The sequence below is a fragment of the Engraulis encrasicolus genome, unplaced genomic scaffold (assembly GCF_034702125.1).
Source record: "Engraulis encrasicolus isolate BLACKSEA-1 unplaced genomic scaffold, IST_EnEncr_1.0 scaffold_124_np1212, whole genome shotgun sequence".
NCBI classification, from domain to species: domain Eukaryota; kingdom Metazoa; phylum Chordata; class Actinopteri; order Clupeiformes; family Engraulidae; genus Engraulis; species Engraulis encrasicolus.
This window is the reverse complement of record NW_026944735.1, coordinates 428-23249: the sequence shown is the minus strand read 5'-3', so window position 1 is coordinate 23249 and position 22822 is coordinate 428. Positions and strand designations below refer to the sequence as shown.

Genomic DNA, 22822 nt, shown 5'->3' with positions numbered 1-22822 from the left:
CTTTGAATAGCTGCCTAAAATTAATTAAAGAACTGTCAAAGCACTTCTATGTTTTGGGTAATGAGTTAGGTCCACATATGTTTGTGTAATGTGACTTTGAAAATAAACTATACTGCCTCCACGGTCTACAGAAATGAAATAAGGGAAGAAATCAGGCAGACTGTAAAGTCTTGTCACTCTGATCTGACGCTAGCAGGTTCCAGAAAACAGAAAAGTAGGTGTTGTTTTCCTTTTGCGAGCACATACACTTGGTGGACTTCGCACCTGGCGGAAAGTGGACTTCAGTGTGTGCTCGCACCAACTTTGATATCGTATAATTCCTAAACGACATGCACTATGACTACGAAACTTGGTGACTTTTCCTAAAATTGAGTTGGCTACAATTTGATACCAAAAGATTATGTTTATCATTTTTGTCATTGCCATGGCAGCGGTTTTCTGACTGGTATGTCTGACCAGAAATCACTGATCGAAGTCATCAGTGTACCTTCCTTATCGCATACTACTTATCGTATAGTTATTCCATTACATTAGCGTAACTATACCTAATCTAACATCAGCTTCATTAATTATCATCAATGTATGTCAATTTGATGACATCATCACATTTATAATGAAATGACGGCCTTTATCTTTACCAGTGAACATTTCATCCCAATATCATGTAATCTTTGTATTTTTATTTCTCTCTCTTAGTATACATGTCTTATGTATATAATGCCTTGCAAATTAGGTAATAATATATCATGTTGTTTAGGACTTACTGTTTGCTGCAATGTTATAAAAAACTGAAGCCACTTTGCCATATCTATGACGTCGTTTTAAGATTAAATGTTTCATTATTTTTTGTTATTTACATGCACTAGAAAACCTTGTGAACATTTAAGTGCTCTGGATCACATAATCACTATAATTGATGTGCATTACTTGGATGGAAAATACATTATGGTGACATTTTGGGTAATAAAATCGGATAATGACGTGATAATACGTCAATATACCAAATAATGACACCAAAATGATGTTATTCATAGATCATATGAATATGTAGATAATCCCCTCCAAATGTGGTTATCATACGCCATTCCGTTCAGAAGTTATTGGGGGGGGGGAGTGACGGATGTTGAGTGTGTCAGTTGAGGATTTGTTGTCTGCTGCTTTATCCCCCTTCTAGCAGCTATGCCAGGGTGCGTCGGTTGCTGTGGCGGCAATGGTACTGAGTGAAGGACATTGAGTGGCAAAGATTGTTGAGACAGAGGCTTAATTGAGGAGGTGTCTGTGGATGGTGGACTTGAGGGAGAAATGAATTCATGGGTACACATCGTCAATATGTACCTCTGGGTCATGGGGTGTTTCGGACCTTAACACCCTCTCCTCACGTAGCTTTCGTCACAACCCCAATTAGCCCTGGAAGTCTTTGGCAGACATATCAGGGGCGTCCAGTTCCCTGAGTCACGCCTAGGCCTGCTGATCACCTCCTTTTGCAGTACTTTTGGGCTCTAACTACAAAGTCCTTCAGAAGTTTTGTGGTAGATTTTCGCACAAAGCCTTTGCACTCGACCTCCACTGGGCAGCCTTCAGTGTTCCAGCCTCGATTTTGAGCTTTGGTTTTGGTGCCATCCCTGAGAGAGGCTGGTTTTGCACCTTGTCAGTATGTGTCAGAGGAGGCTGGTTTGGCGCACAGGATGCACACAGGATACAAGGAAAATGAAATTATGTTTCTTCTCTCTATATGCAAGGACATAGACATAGGCCTACGCAGGACTGACATTTACAGACTGATCTCAAAGTGTAAGACAGGACAAGTAACAGTAATGGACCAATAATAGTAAAGTGATGAATAAATAATACTGAGTAGGGATGTCGACAAAAAAATTAAAAATCAAGCTCTCTCTATCGAGTCTCTTTAACCGGTGGTTAACTGGTCACCGCAAATTCTATAACTGCCATTTATGATACCCTATCCTGTCGCGTGTCTTTCTCTGCCGGAGTTAGGACCAGTTATGCCCCCTAGTGCGGGTTCAGTTGTAAGTTTAGGAACATTTCATATAGATTTTTCCATTCAGCATTTTTTCACTTCTAGGTCTACAACGTTGCTTCAGGGTCGGCTTCAGCTTATCTGAATGCTATGAAACCAAATGTTCTGCCTGGGATGCTGAATTCCTTCAATTCCAACAATCTTGCCATGCTCTCTGCTTACAGAACTAGGCTCTTTGGCATGACAGTCAGTGTACACCTATGACCCTAGTAATGGCCGCACATGTTAGAACTTCAACAGGTATCAAAAACTCAAGTAGTACAAATGATTAAAAAGCTAAAAACGACCTACTCCAAAGATCTTTTTAATTTAGATATAGCTAGCCACATATTGATGCATTCGCTGACCCGTTGACCCACCTGGTTAACACCTCTATAACAAAGGGGGTATTCCCTGAAGCGTGGAAACAAGCTAAGGTTGCCCCAATATTTAAAAGTGGTGCGAAGGACCAATTAACTAACTATCGGCCCATCAGCATCCTGCCTGCCCTATCCAAGGTCCTGGAAAAAGCAGTTGCCACACAACTGATGAACCACCTAGAGGGTAACAAACACTTACACCCATTACAATTTGGTTTTAGAGCTAAATTTTCCACAGAGAGCGCTAACTGCTTTCTCTTAGAGCAATTTAAATCTAACATAGACAAAGGAAACCTGGTAGGGGCAGTATTTTTAGATTTGAGAAAAGCATTTGACACTGTTAATCATAACATTCTATTATCTAAACTTGTTAACTATAATTTAACAGAAAGGACAGTGGCCTGGTTCCAATCATATCTCACAAACCGTGAACAATGTGTTGCCATCGGCAATGCAAAGTCATCACTACAAAAAGTTAAAACGGGCATTCCGCAGGGTTCGGTATTGGGACTGATACTCTTCAGTATGTTCATAAATGATCTCCCTGACTCCTGTCCAGACGCAGGTTTTCAAATGTATGCAGACGATGCTGTTTTATATGCTTATGTAAAAAAAAATAGGCTGGAGTCTCACAAAAATTAAATGAACAACTGGAGACTGTAGCTCACTGGCTGAACAGGTCATGTCTAGCACTCAATGTAAGTAAAACAGTGGGAGGCGCACCACATCCACAATCTTAAACATTAGTATCTTTGACAAACCAATAAATCAGGTTACAGAGGTTAAATACCTTGGCCTGATATTGGATGAACATCTTAGATTTGATAAACATATAAAGAAGATCAGCAAAACAGTTAGATTTAAATTATGCACTTTTAGACTAATTAGAGATTGTTTATCATTTGAAGCAGCAAATATATATCTGCATTCAATGATTCTCTCTCACCTTGGCTACTGTATAACTGCATGGTCACAGGCAGGTCTCACAGCAACAAGACCACTGGAGAGACTGTACAATCGTGCTTTAAAAATTCTAGCCAAATCCACACGTTTGCGTTGTAATACCGCCACTTAACAACCCGCAGTAAAATGCATCCATCAGAATGACACCACCGCAGTCATCATTCCAAAAAGGCGCTACAAAAGAAATGAAGTCAGATGTTGACAGCTACAGACCAAGGGGCATTGAGCAGGATAGCTACCTATGTTGGCTACTTGATTGACAGCTGCCATGGCATGGCCCTAGCGGTCTTTTCACTCGAAAACAGAGACAGAGACCAAAAAAGCCCTTCTGAACAATTAACATCAGTTAACTTCAGCAACTACAAACAGCGTCACAGTGGACATGAACCCATATTGACCTTAGCTTAAAACGTTGTCTTGAAAGCAGTATCCCAACTTTTAATCCATGCGTTTCCCACCACCAGCCTTCACGTTCCACAGTTTTGTAATCCACATCATAGCTAGCAAGAAAGGGACTGTCTTCGAGATTAACTTCAATTATAAAAGCAACTGGAGACAAAAATGTAATGTAGGCTAAAAATGACGTCTGCTCTTAGCTCCACTTCCTGAATCTAGCCCTGTCAACTCAAGCCGATCACTGTGAGAAGCAAAAAGTTTATGGCGCTTCAAATCTGGGACTTCAGTGGCTGTTAGCCAATCAAAAAATAGATTTACTGCCATTAACTTCAATTAATTTGCTTCATTCTGCAATACCTCACCACACCATCGCAAGCATAAAGATTCTATGTCGCTACCTGGTGTCACTGTTGAGTCAGCTGACAGAGCCATTTACGTAGAAAGTGTAATACTGTTTTTTGCCACATATGAAAGTGAATGGTCCAGGGAAGCGCTACTCGCACATTGCAAAATGCAAAGGCAGAAATCAAATATTTTCTCCATAAAAGTGAGGGGGACGGGTCCAGGTGAATGAAAATCTGGGTACGTCATGTCCCCCCCGTCCCCCCCGTCCCCCCCACTCTCTGTGCCCATGACAGCAACAGTAAGTGATAGTGTAATAAATAACAATTTAACATTTAATATTTAGCATATAGGGGAAAAGATTAGAAGACATAATGATGACAACGACAATAATACTAGTAAAATACAAAAATAAGTCAGGGCTATGCTGGACTGCACATAGTCCATTGTAGTCAAGTGGTCAAAGTATCAGCATTTTATCAGCATACTTGGAGGTGCAAAGTCACATAGTGCAAGCAGTTCTTGGAAGTGGAGATCTGATAGTGCAGGTAAGCTGCAGTCACACAGAGTTGTCCTATAGGTTGTGTGTGGGTTTGTGTGTGTGTGTGTGTGCGCTGTGTTTTCCATGAGGGGCAGCAGTATTAGGGGCACACTTCCTGACGAAGGCTTCATGCCGAAACGCGTCGAAGTATTTTAATCATGCTATGCCCAACAAAATAAAGGCATTTTAATTACAAAGAAGATGAGTGCCTTGGTATTTCTCAAACTTTTTTGAAATCAACCAAGCCTGTCACCAAAGAGCACCATCTTAAAAAACTAGACAGTTCCAGGAAGCACTCCAACTGGACTTCATTCTGAACTATTAGGGGTGTATTGTGTGTGCTGGATGTTGCAGGGGCCCAGCAGTCACATGTGCATTTCCACAGGTGCTTGTGTGTGTGTGTGTGTGTGTGTGTGTGTGTGTGTGTGTGTGTGTGTGTGTGTGTGTGTGTGTGTGTGTGTGTGTGTGTGTGTGTGTGTGTGTAAGAGAGAGAGAGAGAGAGAGAGAGAGAGAGAGAGAGAGAGAGAGAGAGAGAGATGAAGAAAGCGAGACGAAGAAAGCGAGCAGGGTCCTACCCTAGTAACAGAGAACGTAAAGAGAACATTTGCCTTTTGGTTCTCTACAGGTTAGGTTTGTAACCAAACCAAGATCTTCTACCTAAAAACGTTCCCTTTGGTTACAGTAAAAACCAAGCAGCCATTGCTTCTGGTTCGGTTCTGGATACGTTTCGGATACGTCATTTTTGGTTCTGTTTCGGTTCTCATTGGGTTGGCAGGAGAGTTTAATTTCCGTTCCCAGAACAGGATATGTGTGGATCCCATTTCATTCCCTCACTGTGCTCTCAACGTGCCTTTATTGCTTTTCATGTTTGTTCCCTCACTGTTCCCATATGGTTCCCATAACCTTGTTGGTTACATTATAGGTCTGGTCATGTCTGGTTCCCTAGACGTGCTACTGATGTTCCCCCAACCTTGCATGCATGGCCACTGTTTACTTCAAGTAATGATGAATGTCCACCCGATTAAATCATTAATTGGTTGGGTTGATCTAAGGTTTGCCTATGCACACATCACAAAAAAGATGATGAAGTGGTGAGTGATTGAAACATTTTGAGAACTTGTTACACCCTTGCCGGAAACAAGCAGCCCCATCACAACCAACCTGTCCATCAGCACCTGGCCACACCTAATTACTAAGGGCTGGTATGTCATGATTCCATTATTGCTTGCACCTGCCAAAATTCCTAATCACTCTGGTCACATGGTATATTTGAGCCTGTATATAAACCTGGACTGTCACAGTGCTTTAGTTGTTTGCCTGCCTGTCTGTTGGCTGGTTAGCATGGCACAGCATAGCACTTGCTTGCCTACTTTGTAGGTGTGCTTTGCAAGCCAGCTAATAGCACTTTTGGCTTATGGCATTTGTTAGCTTGCTAACTTCATCTTGTGCCTTGCTTTGTGAGATAGCCAGTAACAGCAGTTGTTACCTTGCTTGCTCCATTGTGCACTTGATGTAGAAGAGGTTCTTTAAATTCCACATTAAGGAAGACATTGTATATTAATTTCCACTGGAATGTGTTCATACAACTCAACTGACTCTTAATTTCATTGTGGTACAGGTCTGCACATATAAAAAAAAATATATAGATCTCATACATGTACTTGTATCAGGCAGCTCTAAACATTACCTTAACAGTGCAGTATGGTAGAGTGGTGCCATGCACAGGGTGTTACAGTCACGGTGGAGCATGGGAGGTGGTACAGTATCATGATCAGGGTACCTCAATCATGGTGAAGGATAGGGGGGGCAGGACCATAACACATAATAAACTAGGTTGGGGGAACAACAGGAGCACGTCTGGAGAACCAAATATGTGACCAACAAGGTTAAGGGAACCACATGGGAACGGCGAGGGAACAAACATGACATGAACAAGAAAAAAGGGCCGGTGAGAGAATGTTGGGGGAACGGACTGGGAACCACACATGTAACATTCTACTAAAATTAAACTTTCCTGTCAACCAAGTGGGAACGTAATCAGGACTAAACTGGAACCAAGGGCTTGTGTTCCAGGAACCTTCTTGGAACTAAAAATTGTTAGTAGGGTATCTTCCAGTCTGCCTGGTGGCTGGAACAGACCATGCTGTGGGGGGGGGGGGGGGGGGGGGGGGGGGGGGGGGGGGGTGAAGCTGTTGGCCAGTCTGCTGGTTCTGGACTGGAGGCACCTGTAACTCTTTCTGTACTCGCATGCATGGGTGCTGCTAGGGGGGAAAGATGTTACAAATTCTAAGGGCCCAAGCACTGACAAGGGCCCTTAAGGGGGCCCAAAAGCACTAACAGGGGCCCTTAAGGGGCCCAAAAGCACTAACAGGGGCCCTTAAGGGGCCCAAAATTCGAATCTTTCATAGGGCCCAAAATTTCTGGTGGCGCCCCTGCTCGCATGCCTTAGTTTGCACAGGAAGGCGTTGCTGGCCTTTCTTGGCCAGTGATGCAGTGTCGTGATCCAGGAGAGGTCATCACTGATGTGCACTCCAAGGAATGTTGTGCTGCTCACCCTCTCCGCAGCAGCAACATCGATGGTCTGTGGCAGGAGTTGGCGGTGTCCTTTCTGGAAGTTGACAACAATCACCTTTGTCTTGCTGACTTTCAGCAGGAGATTTTTGTCGCTGCATCACTTGGCCAGGTGGTTCAACAGCAGAGTTGTGTCATCTGCAAACTTCACCAGGCCGATGTGCCGTGGTTAGGGTGACCACCAGTCCCGGGTAGCGCGTGTGTGTACAGCGTTTAAAGCCAAAATCATGCATCCCGCGAATTGAGAGTTTGTCCCGCATAATCAAGTGTGCTCGAAGGGAAAAAAGTCTATCTATTCCTGAGACATAGGCCTAGTCAGTCAAACAGGGGTTCCAAGACCCACCTGCATCAAAGCAAGTCAGAGGTGGGATATAACTTCGTTCCATGCTTCTTTTTAAAACCTTGTCCAAGCAGCAAACCGACCGATTCTTCCTTGTTATGCTTTCTATATTATGAAAGCTAACCGCGAGTAGCGGCAGTTCTCAATACCGATGTGACGCGCACATCGCAACGCGAGTGTAGTGTTGTTTTTTTGTCCAGTTAGGAGAATCCAACAACACCTTAGATCAATGTGAAAACAGACACTAGTCCATGACGTTTGCAACAGAATGCATCAGTGAATCAGGAATTCAGTTACCTAGGTTGGGTTATTTCTAAATGCAGTTTCCCTTCACATGCTGTGATTCACGGTAGAGGACTAGATATTTCAACTACACGGTGCCACCCTGCAGCCATTACGTGCCCTCCTGGCATTTGTGAAAGAATATAGATAAGAGCAAGAATTGTCAGCTAGGAATACTAATCTCATTGCATTTATATAGGCCTAGTGACAACAAAGCACTCTCTACTACTCTCTAGGCCTACTCTATCCAAATGTTGAAATGTTTCCCCAAATGCTGTGATGTTGTAGCTTGCTAAAATTTGGCTTTTATTGTACAATGTACAGGTCCTTAAAGGTGTAGGCCTACAAAGTACCCTATGGGTCCTCATGAGCTACCAATTTGGCAAAACTGCACAGATGCACAAGGTGTAGCTGGTCTTTTCAAAAGACTAAAATTATGTTCACTTATTGTTTCAAAGGAGACGTCTGCTGACAATGCCTAAATAGTCTAAATGTTGCCCATTTATTAGGGCTGTGTGGGTTAAGCACTGACATTGACACTGACATTACATTTCATCTATAGTCTATATTTGCAGTATTTAGAAAGGAAAAACTAAACACTGGTTGCATGATAGGCTATTATAATGGCCACATCCATAATGTTTAGGTTAATAGGCCTTGTGGCATATAAGGCCCAAGATTTAGGGGGATACACCACTACGAAAAATAAGTAAATAAAAATATTTAAAATAAATTAATAAATTAATAATAATAATAATAATAATATGGTCTGTCCCACATTGTCCCTCCGAAGCATACCCCTTGTCCCACCTTGGACTTATTAGCAGGTGATCACCCCAGCCGTGGTATGAACATTCCGCCTACCGTCTAGCAATTTATGCTAGCTGGCATTCAAGCTGACTGCCTGGCATTGTATCTTCTTAAAATTAAAACTTCAAATAAGAAACAAACAATTACACACCTGGTCAGACGCACATCAATTGGATCAGTGGGATTCTTGAGGCAAAGCACAGATAAAAGAAAATGCTGAAGACACCAACAAAAGCCAAATAATAGGCTGCTCGTAAGGAACCTCTTGCACAACAGTATTGCCCATTTAGCATGACATGTCTTCATGTTGTAATGTGTTAAGTGCCTGCATAGTACCCATGTACAAAAAAAATATTGAAAAATAGTTGTTTGTGTGGGGGTTTTTCCGCATGCACATATGCCACCGCCACCACCATAGATGACAGTCGGAAGTAGTGCACATGGCGATCGAGTATTAGATGAGCTGTCACTTTCTGTCTGTCGCAGGGTGTGCATCCGCCCAGAGACTGCACTGGCCGCAGTTGGTGTGTGTATTCCTCTCTTTCTTCATTTCTTAATTTCTTAATTTCTTTCTCTCTCTCTCTCTCTCTCTCTCTCTCTCTCTCTCTCTCTCTCTCTCTCTCTCTCTCTGTGTGTGTGTCTGTGTCTGTGTCTGTGTCTGTGTCTCTGTGTGTGTCTGTCAAACCAGTGGTGTAGTCTACGTAGAACGCGGATATACGGAGTATACCCACTTCTAAATTTCAGGGATTTCAGTATACCCACTTAAAATTGATTGATCCATTGTTTTGAATGGCACAAATATATACAGTATACCCATTAAAAAAATCTCAAATATACAGTATACCCACCATAAAAAGTAGACTACACCACTGTGTCAAACGTGTTCTCCTCTTGTCTGCAGATGCCTACGATGTGACACTGGATCCAAACACAGCACACAGACATCTCTCTCTCTCTAAGGGGAACAGAAAGGTGACATATGTGGATGAGAAGCAGCCTTATCCCGACCACCCGGACAGATTTAACCACTGGGAACAGGTGTTGTGTAGAGAGGGCCTGTCTGGACGCTGCTACTGGGAGGCTGAGTGGAGTGGGCGCTGGGCTCATATAGGTGTGGCCTATAAAAGCATCAAGAGGAAAGGGAAGGGTGATGATGTCATGATGGGACGGAATGCCAAGTCCTGGTCACTCTACTGCTCTACTGGCAGCTACTCTGTCTGGCACAATAATAAAGACACTGCCATACCCCATCCCTCCATCCGCACCAAAAGACCAGGAGTGTACTCTCCCCGCTCCAGTAGAGTAGGAGTGTACCTGGACCACCTGGCCGGCACTCTGTCCTTCTACAGCGTCTCTTCCGGCACACTAAAACACCTGCACACGTTCCATTCCACTTTCACCGAGCCCCTCTATCCTGGGTTTGAGGTTGCTTGTCGCTCCTCAGTGTCGCTGTGCCAGATCGAATGAATGAATGAATGAATGAATGAATAAATGAATGAATGAATGAATTAATTAATTAATTAATTAATTAATTAATTAATTAATTAATACACCTTTATTGCACAGAAGGGACTTTGTCTTGGGAGTTCAATGAACACATAAGCTCCTCATGCTTACTTCCTCTTCTTTCGTCCTTCTTTTAATATGCTGTTAATGTAATGTAAATTTTGCTGTGTATTTTGTATTTCTGTGTAATTCCATTGTATGATTTCATTGTTTACAATACTGCAAAGCCACATTGTGGGAGGAAGGAAGGAGAATGCCAAAGCAAAGACTTTTCTGTCTTTCTATGCTTCCTCCATTTTTATTTCCTTCTTTTTTCTATCTCTCTTTTTGTCTATTTTCCTTTCATTTATCTTGTATTTCTTTTTCTTTTCCTTCATCTCTCATCTCTCTCAATTTTCACTTCTTTTTTCTCTTTTTTTATCTCTTCTCACTTCCTAATTTCTTTGTATTCCATAGTTCTGATTTCTCTCTTTCAAACCTTCCACCCTCTTTCTTTCCATCTCTGACTCTCGTTTTTATTTATTATATGCAGTTTTTTATTATTTTCTCTCTCTCGCTCTCTCTCTCTCTCGCTCTCTCTCTTCTCTCTCTCTCTCTCTCTCTCTCTCTCTCTCTCTCTCTCTCTCTCACACACACACACACACACACACACACACACACACACACACACACACACACACACACACACACACACACACACACACACACACACACACACACACACACGTTTTGCAAACCTTTAGCATTTGGCCTTCTTTTAATATGCTGTTAATGTAATGTAAATTTTGCTGTGTATTTTGTATTTCTGTGTAATTCCATTGTATGATTTCATTGTTTACAATACTGCAAAGCCACATTGTGTTTATCATGTAACCTCAAAGTATGTAGTAGACCTTGTAATCAAAAGTGTTTACGCATGTAAGAATAGCTGTACATAAAGTGTATTGGGAAAACTATTTCAAAATGAAAGTTGAGTGTTGAGCTCATATGATGTTGCCCTTATACTGAGTGTTACTATACTTCTTTGCAATATTAGACTGGTCTCTCTGATTACAATGATGAGCAGTACAAAGTAATGTACAGAATGAATGCTCCTTACCCCCCAAGTATGTAGTACACTCTGTAGTACTGTAAATACAAATATAATTTGTCTACATGTGTGATATTAATTACTGCAGAATTATGTACAGTACTGCAGATATCTTTTTATCGTTTTATGATCTAAACTCATACCGTTTCTCATTATCCTCCAAGTATGTATATAATGTGCTCTACTGTATCTTATACACATGTGAAAGGAAAGATGGCTGACATGAAGCAATTGTAATTGTATGGTGAGTACAGCTGTAAATTAAGTGTATCGTAAATACATTTCAATGTAAATTAATGGATTTGTAATAGGCCTATTTTGAGTACGGCTGTAAATTAAGTGTATATTAATAAGAATTTATATTTAAAAAATGTTTTTCAATTTATATTATGTAATTTGTAAGCGTAAATAGAAACTAATGTCATCATTGATTTAAGATGTAAATAATCAGTAAAAAAAACATAAGCTGTAAAATAATAATGCCATTCAAAGGTGCTGAATACAATGACTGATGCAGACGTACAGTAGCTGCCTATTGACAAATAATGTATTACACATATTAACACATCACATGGGGTTGTCTGAAGTACAGATATGTATACAAATTCTACAGGTGCACGTAAACATACTGTATGCAAACCAAATACTTTTAAAACTACTATTAAATGTGACGGAAAATTAATTCTGTGTCATTGTTGTAATAAAAGTGTCATTGTTGTCATCGTTTTTGTGCTTTTTCTACTCATGTGTGTGTCTATTAGAGACAGAGAGAGAGATAGAGAGACGAAGAGATCTGTGTGTGTGTGTGTGTGTGTGTGTGTGTGTGTCTGTGTGTCTGTGTGTCTGTGTGTCTGTGTGTCTGTGTGTCTGTGTGTCTGTGTCTGTGGAGTTGGAGTGGGGGTTTGGGGAGTTGGTTTGTTTGGCCAAAGTTTTTTGACCTACTTTCTGTTTCTGCTGAGTCATTGATTGCTTAGGGGGGAAAGCCCCACTGTAGGCTATACTTGACATCACAACATGTTGGATCCTAAATTACTAAACACGATTGTATCACTTTTAATTGAACACGGAACATTGTTCATTATTACACATTTCTTCTTTCCAAACTGAAGTTGTTAAACAATGTGTAGCTGCTGAAAACAACATATATCTGCTGGAGTCAGCCCTGTGTAGGCAAACCGACAAGCCAAATTACCCAATGCCCACACACAGCCTCTGGGAAAGTCCAGAGCTGTTGAAATGACTTTCACAAATCTTTGAGAGGGGTTGAACAGTGACATCGAGACAGGTAAAACACTGTTTTATGGTTAATATCCTCTTGAAGCGAGGTCGACGATTTTTTAAAATATTGTGCAGGACTTACGGGTGTCCTTCCATACCGGCTAAGTTATGAAATCTGTAACTCAGTGACTGGGACATCCAGAGCTGTTAAAGCAAAGGGTTGAGAAGGTTGAGCACTGATATCGTGGTAGGCACCTAACACTCAATATTTCACACTACACACTCTGTATGCTTACTACAAGTACAATCAGCTGATTAAAAAAAAACTACGATGTAACTGTAGTTGTAAATTGTTTAACCTTTGAGTTACACGATCACACACATAGGCCTACACACACATAGTTACGAAGATGTCGAAAATGCTTTGATGTGTAGCTTACTTTAACCCCCACACAAAGGGTCGATAAGCAAGTCTGGAGTGTCTTGAAAGAGAGGTCTGAGAGCACTCAGAGGTAGACAAAACGTAGGAAAAAGATTGATATAAAAGCTTAGAAAATGATTCATATATGAACTACGTATGCAGTTAGTGTATGTTGCATACTGTAAAAGTGGTCCATGACTCATTTCATCATACAGTAAGGCACACATACATTCTATGCAGTACATGGAATGCGTATGACTGTCTGCTTACCTATATTGCACATACTATAGTAGGACATTTCTTATAAAAGATTTGATCAGATTTGTATAGCCATATAAGTTTAAATATATATTTTGTAATGGGAAGTGTCCAGCTCAATAGGGTGGATGGACGGACGGATGAACGGACATTTTGGTATGCAGCTGGTGGTGATGGAGGTGTGGCTGGTTGTTGCCATCCTCTATCTTCCCACTCTCACGCAATGCAGCCCACTGTGAGTATTGAGATGTGATCTGTCTGTCTGTCTGTCTGTCTGTCTGATATTCTCTCTCTCTCTCTCTCTCTCTCTCTCTCTCTCTCTCTCTCTCTCTCCCTTTCTCCTCTCTCCTCTCTCTCTCTCTCCTCTTTCTCCTCTCTCTCTCTCTCTCTCTCTCTCCCTCTCTCTCTCTCTCTCTCTCTATCTCACACTCTCTCTCTCCACCCCCTATAACCTTTGACCTTTATTCGTCTACTGTAGGGACTTGGTCAGAGCTGGTCCTAGTCCAAAAAAACAGCATGGGTATTTGCGGCGTAGACCAGCTCTTTACACAGCCCCACTGCATTTGAAGAGTTCAGATGCAAAACCCCCTAAGTGCCTTTTCAGAAAATAATCTTAATTAATTTTTATTTAATACAAAGCTATCAAAATTGCATATTTTTTATTTTATTTATGTATTATAACTATTGATATGTATTATCAAGTAGATGAATGTAAGCCAAACCAACAACAGTGTTCTCTAAAAATATAGAAGTGCAGGTCTTCAGAAATGGAGTTAGGGTTTTTTTATAATTGGCTTCGTCTACTGCCTATATTAAAGATGAACCAACGAGCTGCACTATCTTTATTGCGGGCCAGTCTCTAAGGGAAACTGCAACATCTTGAGACAATTCAATTTTACCACTTATACAGTGGGTCAGGAACTGCCTGCCTACCCGTGTGTCACCCAAACACTAACATTTGAAGGATTTTTTGCAAAATGACAAACTTTTTTTTTTACTTTTGATTAATGGAAATGACTGTTCAGATGTCCTTTCATCTACAGTGTGTATGTGTGCATTTTTGCCATTCAAATACTGTATGTTGAGAAAATAAATTTCAAACATATAGGATGCATTTAGCAAAGCAATGCAATGCAATGCAATAAAATGTAATGCAATGCCAGTCAATGACCTTGAACAAGCTCTTCTTTTGATCATATCCTTGAAAAACGACTTAACTACAGGCCCAAAACTTTACTGGAGGCCCCCCTGGACATTACAGTTAGCATGCATGAATTAGTAGTAAACCTCTCACCTTTCTCATCTAACCTCCTGTAGGTTTGTAATGTCGGCTCCTAACCCGCTGAGGGTGGGCGCCCCAGAGAAAGTGTTTGTGGAGGCACAGGATTACACTGGAGGTGCTTTTGACGTCACAGTCAGGGTGAAAGACTTTCCATTCAAGACCAAGCTGTTAGCCGAGCAGACATTACAGCTAAGCCAGAACAACAACTATCAAGCACTGGTAGAAATCACAGTGAGTGTATATACTATATTGCACAGTAAAATGATTCATGAACATGCCAATAGAAGTACAAAAAAACAGAATGAATGAAATGAATGAATCCTTTATTACCCCGAAGTGAATTACTAGTTTAATTTAGGCTGAGGGCATACTGCACCATTAAATATGAGAGTGCTGCCTTTTGTTTTGTTGAATTTAGGCTGGGGACATACTTTACCATAATGACAGTGCTGTCCTGTCTTTGTTTCCTGAATTTACTCTCTGCTAGATCCCGATGGGAGATGGTGTCTTCGATGACGACAGAGGCATAAACCAGTACGTGTATCTGATAGCCCAGTTCCCAGCGAAGGTGATGGAGAGAGTGGTGCTGGTCTCCTTTCAGTCCGGATACATCTTTGTACAGACTGACAAGACCATATACACACCATCCAGCACTGGTCAGCATATTTATTATTTTCCCTATTATATGTATATCTTACTAAGGCATGTCCATATATGGTACTTTGTAGTCGGTGTGGTATTTCAACCACAAACCAGTCAGTTGGCCATGAAAGCACTAAAAAATATTTATCAAATCTACCAAGTTGCTATCATAATTCACTTGAGTTGCCCCTTTGTGCAGATGGCACGCCAGCAGACCGTTCACTCTTTGCTTATAATGCTCAAGTACATAATAACAACTTTACAATGACCTCAAGATTAAGACAATTAAGACAAGACAAGATTAAGACAATTGTGGTGAGAGTAAGGTTATTACTGTACATAGGGTCTGCCCAAAGGGGTTAACCTTGAAAATGAATCTTGATGGATTTCACATCTGACGCAGGATAACGTTTTTATTATTATCATTTCTTCTGCAGTTCGCTATAGAATCTACAGCCTGGATGTCTCCATGAAACCTTCAGAAGAGCCAGTAACTGTGGATGTAGTGGTCAGTAAATAATGGTATTACTCACTTAGTTAGTGAGCAAATGGCCTGTTCTCATGGTTCCAAGTCAAACTAATACCTCCTGTCCTTTTCTTTTGCTGGGGCCTCTTAGCATGGTTTGTTGAGAAAAAAAAATACCCCGCCGTCAGCTGCCGTGACTAGTGTGTGGATTTGATTTAGGGTTGTGTAAAAATATATTCACTCAATTGGGCAAAAATAAACTAGTTTGTGACTGAATTGTATTTTATTTCAAATCCAATGGCATCTGTGTATAAATATCTCTAAGTGTTGAATTAACATTTTCTACTGTGTAGCGATATTTCTTCAGCACTACAACACGCAAGTTCTTCACTCTGCTTCTTGACCCCGTGTCTCGAAAGCATCGTTGCTAACCAGTTTCGAAATTGTATTGCAACCAGGTAAGTTTCTAACTTAGTTAGCAGCGATGTTGACAAGAAACGCACCACTGATCGTTTTCCCCTCTTTCTCAGGATGCGGAAGGGGCAGTAGTAAGCCGGGAGGATTTGACCCCACACAAGGGTGTCTGCTCAGGAGATTACAAACTTCAAGCCTTCGGAAGGTCTGGTTTTGGGGAGTTTATTTAAAAAAACAATTGAAGAATTAAGAAAAATGTATTTTTTGTGGCTTTTATGCAATTCCTTGGACAGAGCAATGAGAGAGTGTGACAGGGGATAGGTAGGAATGAGAAATGGGGAAATGAACTCAAGTCGGAATCGAATTTGGGTCCCCAGTGTACTGGTATGGTGCCTTAACCCATCGCAACCCGCCAGATCAAATTTTAATTTAAATTTGATTTAAATTTTACACATTTTACATTTATAACAAATAGTCAGGGTCATTTTTCTAAAAAGTTGACACCTGAAGGCAAATCATGTTAATTTTTGGCATACAACTGATTTAGGGGTATTCAAGGGTGCTGAATCCAAATCTGCCGTATGCCGGACGCAAAAATGTACCGAAATGCCTCAAACGGGCAAAATCCAATATGGCCGCCGCCACCGTGTTAAAATCCTGCAATCACTTCTCTTTTGGACTAAATAAGGTATGAATTTGAAAATAGCACTTATTTTTATGTTTTCAGACATGGGGAAAGCCATTATGTCATCAGATTTAAGCTCAGATTGGAAGAAAATGCTTATGTCATTGGCTGGCAGCCATTTTAAAAGCAGAGAGCCTCATATTGTCAGCGATTTTTAACATTTTTACTAATCTTTCAAGATTCACAGAAAAAATGCTCTTTGTCTCTGTGAACACAAATACTACAGAAAACTACACTGAACTGTCTACTTTCACCTGAAAAAAGAAGTTTGTGTCTACCTTTTTACATTCTTTAGTTATGGGCAGTAGAACATGGGATGACACCACAAAAAACACTGATTTTTGACCCCAAAATACTGCACTTCTCTCTGCCCATATTTTTGCTTTAAGGACATATTGTCTTTGATAGTGTTCATGTTTGATGTGCAACATTTTCAGGGGGTTTGAAGGGTGCTTAATGCCAATATGATGTATAAATAAATGTATATTCCCATAGTACATCAAAATGAAGGAATCCAATATGGCCGCCGTCACCAGTCTACAGTGTATGTTTCTTTGATTACACAAGGTAAACTCTTAAGTACATTATGTAGCATTAGGTTTTCATACAGGGAGAATTAATTTCCAAATAATTTAAGATAGATATCAAAGGAAATTATTTCAGTGTAGTCTGAATTCATGATTGCAACAGGAACATAGGGTGACACAAAAAAAAATAATATTTTTTTACCCCAAAATACTGCACTTGTCTCAACCCACATTTGTGCTTTAAGGACAAAGTGTCTTTGATAGTGTTCATGTTTGATATGCAGCATTTTCAGGGGTTTTGAAGGGTGCTTAATTCAAATATTCAAATATGCTGTGTATTAGGCTCAAAACCTCTTTAATAGGCCTACCTCAAAATGAATTAATCGAATATGGACGCCATCACCAGACAAGGTGGACTCTTAATTACATTGTAGCTATAGGTTGTCATACATGGAGAATTCATCTCCATACTCAGATTAAAGATTAGAATCAAAGGACATGATTTCATAGGTTGAATTCATGTTTACAAGTGACAGTTGACTTTCATGTCAATAACCTTATCTTTTGAATGAAAATGTTTTCTCTACTTCCACTTTTATTTTAATGCTTATTATAACATGATGCAATATGTCCACCTCAATCCACCTCTTCCATTATGAGACAAATTTACACACATAAGTCTGAATGTGCCTAAATATAATATGCACATCTACATTTTGTGCATTAGGAATTCATTGTTTGCCAATTTTATTGCGGTGCTTACATTATATCTTTGAATGGTGGAAAGGTGAAACATGGATCAAAACAGTTTATGTTATTGTGAGGAATTTACTTGATATATGTTAACTCATTCCCAACCATTAGGCCTATCAACCTCCTCCTCTCCAGTGATTTGGCAGGACACACAATATCATGCACTGCATGGCACTTTGGCTGCAAATGCAACAAAAGCAAAGTATGACGTTTTGCAATGATCAGTCCTATCTAATTCAGATGTCACATGGTTACATAAAATGCCCCACATTATCAAATCTCTATATTGAGTCAGGCCCACATACCCCTTCCTATCCTCCTGCCAGTCACCGAAGTGGGATGGGTGGTATTGAACAGGACTTTAGTCCCACTGGTCCTGTATCTGCCACTTATACATGGGTTCTCATTGTTTATCAACACAATGTTATGAAGAGGGGCAAGACACTGGCAGCCAACCACGTGAGCTATTTTTTTTTTGACAGACAGCGGTTTCCAACAATCAGAGGCTGAGCTGTGCGCGGCTAGGTTCGCAGTCAGGTTATAAACAAAATTTAGAACCCATGTATTCTCAAGGCACACAAAGACATCACAACTTGTGCTTGCCTCAACACTGCATCTGCAAGAAGTGGCATGGAGTACATGGAGTCAAGCAGTTGCTGCAATTCAGCAACTCAAGGAGGGGTGATTAGGAATAGGTTAACTTAGTATACCAAGTAAACAATTTTGGTTAGAGTAGAGGAGGGTGACTGTATGTGCATATATATTTGGTATATATAGGCCTATAAACTGGTATCAGAAGTAGTGTGGAGTCAAGTCTCTTGGCGGAACTACGTAGGATGGTGCGCAAGGTTAATAGAAATGGGCACCCTCCTGTCTTTCTCACAGCACATGAACACAATATTCAAAAAAGGACATTCCAAGTCAGCAAGGACATTCTGATTTTTGATACCTCCTCGTATAACTTAACCCATTGTGTCCTGGAAACACATATAGGTTTTTCAGGATCTTGATATTTTAGCTGTTTTATTAACTATGTGGGTATGTTAGAGCTGAATGAACACATTACAATGCAAGGGGAGGGTATTGGCTTTTAAATGTAACTCATTTCATGTTTGTATGTGCTTCAGAGGCTGAGACATTGCGGATTTAATAGGAAGAGGGCACCCTTTCCCAAAAAGGGCGTAGGACAAAATGGGTTAATTAGCAGTCCATTTTTGAGTATTGTGTTCATGTGCTGTGAGAAAGACAGGGAAGTGCCCATTTCTGTGCCTAGGCACCTTAAAACTACCACTTGCTCTTCTGCCTGCCATTGGCTCTCTCTCTCCAGCTGAGCACTGTTATTGATACACTGCAGATGTACATTCCAGTATATTTTAACTAGGCCAATTTAAAGTCTATACTTGCACAATTCTACCAACAGAAGATAACAGACAGACTCTCTTTTCCTCCTGCTCCCCTGTTCAGCAGGGCTGGATCCCCACATGGCTGCATGCTGAGCCCCCATCTAAAGTCTATCCGTCCATGACTGCAGCATGGCCAGCAAAAGGGAGTGAAGGTGGCAGCCTGGTGTACAGAGGCCGAGACAAATTTCTCTGAATGAAAAGAAAACCAACAAGATCATTGCTGCATTCAGGAGGCACACCTATAGAGAGAATAGACCTAGCCCTTTCTGAACTTCCCACTGTCTTGGACATTGTCTTGGACATTATCCTGGTTCTGAGTTCTTGGGTCTCTACAGATGTATCATTGGCACTACAGATGTATCATCAAAGTAAGGACCAAAGACTAAAACCACATTTCACACACATGGACTGTCTGACTGTTCATTACAATCTCTTGTTCCCCTGATCTCCTTCCATCCTCCGGTTGTTGTGAAATAATTGATACAGTGCAATGTGTTGAGCTGAATTCTTGCCGTACTACAGAACAAAGGCCAGCCTTGTAATTAATGGTTTTTTATAAATTGTCACAGAGTGGCCATCTCAGCTGAAATATGTACATTAAGCAAGACAATCTATGCAATAACTTTGGATGACTGATGTGCAATACCAGCCTGAGTATGTCCTTTGTGTATATATACACACACACACACACACACACACACACACACACACACACACACACACACACACACACACACACACACACACACACACACACACACACACACACACACACACACACACACACACACACACACACACACACACACAATGCCACTCCCTTATCTGTACACTCTATTCTATTCTATTCTATATATTATTCACATCAGTCTGCCTCTTGATCCCCTTTATAGGCCTAGATATACAGTGATCTGAGCACAGCAATTAAACAGGCAAACATGAAGTAATTCCCATTGTACAAAGGATAATATTAGAAAATATTCGATTTCAGACTCTTGTGGTCATTTATTTTTTATGGGTGAAGAGGTGTGGAAACATTGTGTGGTGGTTTGAGGTGGGAACATTTTTCATGGTATAATGCATTAAAAGTGTAATTGAAATAGGGAGAGATTTAAATACAAATGGTCAATTTATGGAAAAGATAATCTCCTGTTGCAAACATGAATTCAGTCTACACTGAAATAATTTCCTTTGATATCTATCTTAAATCTGAGTATGGAAATTAATTCTCCTTGTATGAAAACCTGATGCTACATAATGTAGGCCTACTTAAGAGTTTACCTTGTGTAATCAAAGAAATGTACACTGTAGACTGGTGACGGCGGCCATATTGGATTCCTTCATTTTGATGTACTATGGGAATTAAAGGCATTAAGCACCCTTCAACCCCCCTGAAAATGTTGTATATCAAACATGAACACTATCAAAGACAATATGTCCTTAAAGCAAAAATATGGGCAGTGAGAAGTGCAGTATTTTGGGGTCAAAAATCTGTGTTTTTTTGTGGTGTCATCCCATGTTCTACTGCCCATAACTAAAGAATGGAAAAAGGTAGACACAAACTTCTTTTTTCAGGTGAAAGTAGACAGTTCAGTGCAGTTTTCTGTAGTATTTGTGTTCACAGAAACAAAGAGCATTTTTTTTCTGTGGATCTTGAAAGATTAGTAAGAATGTTAAAAATCGTTGACAATATGAGGCTCTCTGCTTTTAAAATGGCTGCCAGCCAATGACATAAGCATTTTCCTCCAATCTGATCTTAAATCTGATGACATAATGGCTTTCCCCATGTCTGAAAACATAAAAATAAGTGCTATTTTCAAATTCATACCTTATTTAGTCCAAAAGAAAAGTGATTGCAGGATTTTAACACGGTGGCGGCGGCCATATTGGATTTTGCCCGTTTTGAGGCATTTCGGTACATTTTTGCGTCCGGCATACGGCAGATTTGGATTCAGCACCCTTGAATACCCCTAAATCAGTTGTATGCCGAAAATTAACATGATTTGCCTTCAGGACCTTAAATAAGCACCTTTTCAGAAATCCTGCCTAGACTAAAATTCATATTCACATTTGATTTCTGCAAATAAATTCTACACATACTGAAGAGAGTTGAAAAAAAAATACACGATTAAAAAAAAGTGTTCCGTTTGACTCTCTCTTTCAACATAGGAAATCCAATTAACAAAATGAAATATTCATTCATATCTTCAATATTATTTAATTTTTTACTAAAGGGATGTTTTGTTCCCTCTGCCAGCACTGGGACATGGACAATTGTGACTAGATTCAAAAGTACACCACAGAATAACTTCACTTACAACTTTGAGGTGAAGAACTATGGTGAGTATTTTTTGTTTATTTTACAAGAGCATAACATTTTGAAGCAAACATAAGCCACTGGGTGGACACGGTAATATTGTGTAGAAAGATGTGGAAATTAGTAGTATTCTGTACATTATAAGATAGAGGTAGAAAGTAGTATTATACATGAACATAATTCGAACCCGAGTGCCCGGCACAATGTTAGGGCTCATTAGCCCACTGAAAGGAAAGTAAAGGTCCACAACACTGTTTGATGCTCCCAAAATGTAATGGCACGACGTTTCGGACTATCTGTCCTTCATCGTAGTGCACTGCGATGAAGGACGGATAGTCTGAAACGTCGTGCTATTAAATTTTGGCAGCCTCAAACAGTGTTGCGGACCTTTCCTTTCCTTTCAGTTACCTTGTGTTTGGTCCAGCAGCTGTGCTACTGATTTGCGCGCATTCTCCGACGTTTTTGATTTTTTTTTTTTCATTAGCCCACTCAGTCACGTTGGCCCCTGTCTTCATTCTCCACTTTGATTCCCATAGTCCTGCCCCAAGTGGAGATTATGCTGTCACTTCAGAAGTCCCATTTCTACATTGATGATGAGGAACTCATGGTGAATATCACTGCCAGGTAGGTACTGTACTGCATACTCTAGATTGGCCATGCTTCATTTCATTCCTGATACTGCAGTTAAATGCAGTGTGTGTGTGTGTGTGTGTGTGTGTGTGTGTGTGTGTGTGTGTGTGTGTGTGTGTGTGTGTGTGTGTGTGTGTGTGTGTGTGTGTGTGTGTGTGTGTGTGTGTGTGTGTGTGTGCGTGTCATGTTCGTGACAGGTACTTGAATGGGATGGAGGTGACTGGTGCTGCCTTCATTGAGTTTTCATTGCAACATCTGGAGACAGACCACAGGAGTGTAGCAGTAGCAACTCAGAGAGTGAAGGCAAGTACTTATGTCATGCACACAGGCAACAAAAAACAGACACACACATACTGTACATTCCAAATGGCAGAGGGAAAACTGGTGATAGTTGTGAGGACCATCACACACACACGGACCATCGCACGCACACGGGTCATTCCAGCTGGAATCAGCAAATGGTCCCCACTCGACCCCCTCGGATTTGCTTGAAAAAAATATATGTGATGGCTTAAACATCCAATAGAACATATCCACCATTGCAGATTTCAGCTGTGCATACTTTTTC

At 40.6% G+C, this 22822-nt stretch overlaps 1 protein-coding gene and 1 pseudogene across 1 annotated transcript; both read left to right on the top strand.

Moving 5' to 3' along the window:
- The window catches only part of LOC134442203 (NACHT, LRR and PYD domains-containing protein 12-like), a 43986-nt pseudogene extending 33877 nt beyond the window's left edge, over positions 1 to 10109 (top strand).
- A 3144-nt stretch (positions 10110 to 13253) lies between these two features.
- LOC134442205 (complement C3-like) lies at positions 13254 to 22557 on the top strand (the record flags this gene model as incomplete). The annotated part of the gene is made up of 8 exons (XM_063192459.1): positions 13254 to 13370; positions 14453 to 14648; positions 14905 to 15073; positions 15497 to 15567; positions 16056 to 16144; positions 21565 to 21647; positions 22161 to 22248; positions 22452 to 22557. Coding segments are annotated over exons 1-8 (909 nt in total), but the record flags the coding sequence as incomplete, so codon positions are not given.
- Positions 22558 to 22822: the final 265 nt, after the last annotated feature.